At 32.7% G+C, this 5,915-nt stretch overlaps 1 protein-coding gene across 1 annotated transcript; it reads right to left on the reverse strand.

The window, feature by feature from the left end:
- Window positions 1-1,692: 1,692 nt before the first annotated feature.
- LOC108807221 (fatty alcohol:caffeoyl-CoA acyltransferase) lies at window positions 1,693-4,016 on the reverse strand. The gene is made up of 2 exons (XM_018579478.2): window positions 3,426-4,016; window positions 1,693-2,770 (listed from the first exon to the last, which is right to left on the reverse strand). The coding sequence occupies exons 1-2, from the start codon at window positions 3,855-3,857 to the stop codon at window positions 1,904-1,906; spliced, it is 1,299 nt and encodes a 432-aa protein (XP_018434980.1). The 5' UTR covers window positions 3,858-4,016; the 3' UTR covers window positions 1,693-1,903.
- Window positions 4,017-5,915: the final 1,899 nt, after the last annotated feature.

Below are 5,915 nucleotides of genomic sequence, written 5' to 3' on the forward strand. Positions count from 1 at the left end.
GTTTTGAAAAGAAAGGAGACGAAGATTGAATTTATGTGTTATACAAGGCTCTATATTGGTTACGTCAAGCACTTAGAGCATGGAATGTAAAACTCGATTAAGTTCTGAAGGAGGTGAGATTTAAGAACTGTACGAAGGAACCATCAGTGTACCACAAATGAAGAAGGAGACTTCTTGCTAATAACTATTTAAGTTGATGATCTATTTGTGACATGAACTTCTCTTAAAATTTTCAAGCAAATCAAAGAAAAGATGTAAAAGAAGTTCGAGAGGTGTGATCACAATAAGTTAACGTAGTACCTTGGCATAAGGTGATTAAAGGAGCAGATGGGATCAAAATAAAAAATAAATATATGGTCAATGAATCATGTGTGACACAAAGATGGAATCATATAACATGACTCACGTACCAATGGAGTCAAGTTTAAAGATCTCAAAAGTTGAAGAAGAATCAGATATAAATGCAACGGAATACATGATGTTTTAGGTATTTATTTTGCACAAGTTCTGACCTATGTTACGCAGTTGGTGTTCTAAGTATATACATCCACAATCCGAGAGACTCTCATGGACAAGCTATCAAACACATACTACGGTATGTAAGAGGAATAAGAAACTTTGGTATGTTATCCAACAGAGACGGGTTAATGAGCGTCATTGGTTATAGTGATGTTGATGACATGTGGAGCACGTCAGGATATGCATGGTTCATCATTTATTACTTGGACGTCGCAAAAGCAGCTGGCAGTCGCATTGTCATCACGCGAATGCGGAGTTCATGGTGGCAACAAAAGCAGCAAAGCAAGCTATATGGTTTAAAGAATTGTTGTGTGGGTACTAAGTGAAGAAGGCGAGAAGATCACTTAAGATCGACAAAAAAAAGATCGACCATTGCTCTAATTTATGAATCCGATTTTGGAAGAACTAAGCGTACTATCGAGATATCATTTCATTCGTGAGTGTGTGGAGAATGGACAAACCGAAGTGGAGCCTGTGACGGTTGTTGAGCACAAGGCGGATACCTTACTAAGCCATTAGCAAGGATTAAGTTCAAGAAAATGAAGAGTTTAATTGGAGTTCAAGAAATCGTACTTCTACAAATTCAAATTAGAATTAAGGGGTGAATGTTGGATAATTCCATGACTTGTGAAGTAAGTTAACTTATTAATAAGTGTTTAGTTAGTTAGGAGATAAACATAAAAAAAAAAATAGAATAGCATATAAGATGGTTCGGATTATAAAAACCATATAACTAATTTTGATTTAGTCTCTGTAAACCAGAAACCTCTGCCTATACTAGAGGCTCCTCTGTAAACATTTTGGATAGCAAAATTCTTTTGGGTTGGATCCAATCTGGAAACTGAAACCTCAACTCGAATTTTTGTGTCTTTGACTTTGTATTTAATATAAATCTATGAGAAAAATCGGGATTAATCAAACTGATCTGATCCAAACTAAACAAAAATAATCAATTTGAAAGACAAACCATTGACTAATATGGTCTAAACATATTTATGATCTTGAACGAAACCTAACTGAACCAAAATATAAAAATACTTAAATAATAAAAGCATATTTTATTTTATGAAAATCAAAGTTAAACCAAACAATCCATAATATTTTTTATTTTACGTTACATATGAATATTTATAAATCTTAAATTTTAAAAACTTACCAAACTGATCTGAAAGCTGGATTGAAAACACACCATCTATATTAGTCATTATTAGTTCATTACAAATGATTTCTTATATTGACCTATCATTTTCTGAAATTACATAAATTTTAAATTGATATAGAAACATGTATAAATAATACTTAGGCATCATATTTTCTTCTTATGATTGTATATAATTAATTCATATAAATAAATCACAATTTCATTGTGATTATATCATTCTTTTCAGATCTTCATAAGCTCTTCAAAAACCTTCATAGCCGAGGCAGGAAGTCCAAGGAACACATTGATACTCTTCGTATCGTCGAGACCAGGTAGAAACAGGATCACTTCCCTCCCTGGTAACCCAACTGGTCCAGAGAAAATCGGTTCTCCCCAGCCAAAATCCAGTTTATGTAGTGACAATCTTGACCAAGACGTGATCAGAAGTGTTGCCGTCATACTCGGTCTTGTCTGGTTCACCTCCAAGTAATCAATAGCTGATCTAATGAAACTGTCGGTAACCAACTCGACCACATTCTTAACCAGACTAACCGAACGAGAAAGAGGATTTCCAACCAATTCTCCCGATGAAGACACCAAACCGGTCAGTACAATCCCATTTCCGCAATATCCTTTGGGGAGAGGAGGGATGAATCTCGGTCGTCCATCAGCCGCGAAAAGAAGTTTAACTCGTTGGTCGGGTTTAAACTGTAGCGCCTCACACCGTGATTTCCAAAGAAACCCAGTTAAAGCTTGAAATGTTGTAACCTTATTGTTACTATTAAAATATTCCTCATTTGCCATGGTCTTGAGCTTCTCTAGTTTTTGCGGTTGGAAGAGGAACGATTTGTAGACGAGTTTCTCTTCGTCGTAGAGTCTTCCAGTGCCAGAAATGTCTTCGATCTCGTCGAACTCGTTGTGTGGGAACTCAATTTTTGGTGGCTTTCTTGGTTGGAGAATCGTACGATCCAAGAAAGGTTGCAGAGATAAAGGGAGACCCTTTGCCATCTCACACCACGAATTCAAGAATTCTGCGGCGGCCACTCCATCGAACATGTTGTGGCTCATGCATAGTCCTAGGATAAAACCGCCACATTTGATATTTGTAATCTGAGTAACGAAACAGAACAAATAAAAATGTTAACATGCTTTTATTTTCATTTAACATTTTAGAATCATTAATAAACAAAAAAATAGGATCGAAATGAAACAAAACAACCTACTTAATTAATCACACCTTTGCTTACTTAACTATTACCCCTGATTCAAACTTAGCACATAATGAGAGTGAGTGAGCACTATCTGGTCCAAACAGCTGATTACTTGTTACTATTTTAAGATCTTTTAACAAAAGAAACATAGCTAGATGCATGTATGTTGTCACTTGTCAAAAAGGGTGGAATTTAACCATTTTGATAGCTGATTTTCATATTGTTACACATTATTATCTAATAAACTGAATTCTCAAAAGTGACATATATAGTCAAATCGCATTATTATACACTTTGAACAAAACCATTAAATACCATATGGCAAACTTATCCCGACATTAAATATGAACATTGATTGATACTATAAAATGGCTAAAATAAGAAAATGATCGTCAATATTAAATACGATAATAGCTAGCTACTCTGATGGATGCTTATAGTTAAACATGTCCATAGTTAAATACGATGATGGATGCCTCGAACCAACAACATCCTCTAACAAAACTCACAATGTATGGAGCAATAATTAATCAAGAGATCGATCGAAACCTTACCTGAACTACCACCGGTGGAATCTCAAGAATATTCCGGGCACCAGGAACGTCATAAACAAGTTTCTCGAGCATCTCCATTCTATTTTCAGAAATCGCCTCTTTGATCATCTCAATCCCACAACTAGTCTCAGCTTCCACCAACACTGCGCCTTCTCCGGTGCAATTCACGGCGATCTTCCCTTCAGGGCTGATGGTCAGCCGTCCGGCCACAGGGTAATAATGAACAAGAACCTCAGAGAGAGATTTCTTTATCACATTGTAAGAATCTTGGTTAGTTTTTGACTTTGATTCGAAATAGTAAAACGTTTTGACCGTGACGGCGATATTTTGATCGAGATTCGAGAGATAGTAAAGACCTTTTGGAGTTTCTGACATTGGAGCAACGAGTACAGGGTTTTTTCTGGTCACAACGAACTCGAATGAGCCGGCCATTTCAAGGGTTTCGATTAAAAGACGTTTGGTTAGAAGTTTTTGAATCCAGTGTAGTGAGGAATGGAGAAAGATTAGGATATATGTATATATAGGGTTTAGCAAGTGAAGATTGTAGATAACGAGTAAAACAGAAAGGCTTGACAAGGACCATGAAAGCTCTGGCGACGTAAATCCATTTTGTAGACTTTATACGATTGATTGGATTTATTGAGGCTAATCGGTTAGTTGATCGATAGGAGTGATTTATAACAATGGGGTCATACTTGACGTAACGGGTCTATTATTTTATAAAACGTCAATGTTGATATTTTCCTTAATTATAACTAAATTTTAATATTTTTTCTAAAATATGTTGCCATTGTTTTTATTATATATTATATATGTGTCATCATAAAATTAATCGTATATTATATATATTATATATATATATATATATATATATATATATATATATATATATATATATCATCATACAAGTAATCATATAATTAATAGTAATGAAATATGAAGTAAAAACAATCACATATGTTATATTTTAAAAATTTAATGTGAATATATAAAAATTATAGTTTAAGTTGATGTTTGAAATTGGCCTTTGCATTGTATTTTTCTATATTTATTGAAACTTATTTTTATAATGGTTACTGAAAATATTTTACTAATTTTTTGAATATATGTATATTTTTGAATCAATTTTTTATATAAATCAATTTTAAATTATTATTTTGATTTGAAATATGTATATAAAATATAAATTTTGTTTTATGATTATTTTAGACAGAAGATGTTTTTAGGTAATTAGATTGTACCAGTTTCATATTTTGCATTTACGCTGTTTTGCAAAAATCTTTTTTTGTATAATTAATGTCTAATTAAATATTTAAAATATTAATTTTAGAATTAGATGATTACTATCCTAATCTTTTCACTGTAATTTTAATCATAATTCGGTCTATATGCAACTTAAGTATAAATTTAATGCTTTTAAAATATTCTAACATTTAGTTTTCCTTTCTTGATTCAATTGAAAAACATTTAGTTATTTTGCTGATCCAAATCAAATCGGCAACAAAAATAATTTCTTGAGTAATATTAGTAGCCACCGGTAACTAAAGTCTAAATTTTATTTTATTTTATAAAAAGTATAAATTTTATATATATCTGTGACATATATTTCAAAATATATTTGGATAGATATGCATATTATTATCTTATACTGTACTAATGAGCTGTCATGATATGAACATCCAACAGCCACAACTAAATGCGTAACACCAAAACATAAACAGCCCTTTCTCAAAAAAAAACACCACAACATGAACATACACATTCATGCTTTGCTGTATAAGTTATAAGTAAAGTAAGACGTTAAGACTCCAATTGCAATCGTATCTACATCTTAAACTTTGGAACATACTGACCTAATTTTTCTAAAAAATCGACCTCGGAGTTTGACCAGACAACCATCAAGTTACCATCCCACTGATATAAACCTTCCGGGCTTGCCGGCGAAGCCACCATATACTGTGGTGGCCTGTGCACCCATAGTTTTTTGTTAAAATTTAAACTTTGTTAAAGAAAACATAAAAAATTGGTTAGATTAAGTGGAGAAGTTATGTAGTGCACCCACTCAACAAATCCAGGTTCGATTCTTTCATTCTGGTTTTTCTGTTTATTATATTAATAGTGCACCCCCTTATAAAAGGACAAGACTTGGGTTCACCCCCTATGGTGAACTTTGAAATTCACCACCTCCCTAATAACCAATCAAAATGTCAACTAGACTAATAATAAAATAATTAAAAAAATAAATAATATCACATTTAATAATGGTAATGTCACTATTTAATCCCTAAACTTAAACTATATACCCTAAATCCAAATTATAAACCCTAAATTTTAAATTATAAACCCAAACTCTATACCCTAAACCAAAATCTTAAACCCTAAACCCAAACCATAAATCATAAACCAAGAAATCTAAACTTTAAACCCAAAATTATACCCTAAACTCAAACCATAGACCCTAAACCCAAATCATATACTCTAAAACCAAAC

This window comes from Raphanus sativus, chromosome 6 (genome assembly GCF_000801105.2).
Source record: "Raphanus sativus cultivar WK10039 chromosome 6, ASM80110v3, whole genome shotgun sequence".
Lineage (NCBI taxonomy): Eukaryota > Viridiplantae > Streptophyta > Magnoliopsida > Brassicales > Brassicaceae > Raphanus > Raphanus sativus.

Excerpts from the sequence above, each read along its gene's own strand:
- LOC108807221 (XM_018579478.2), bottom strand. The coding sequence starts at position 3,857 with ATGGCCGGCTCATTCGAGTTCGTTGTGACCAGAAAAAACCCTGTACTC. Across the intron at positions 2,771-3,425 it reads TTCCACCGGTGGTAGTTCAG|ATTACAAATATCAAATGTGG; the intron begins GTAAGGTTTCGA and ends TTCGTTACTCAG.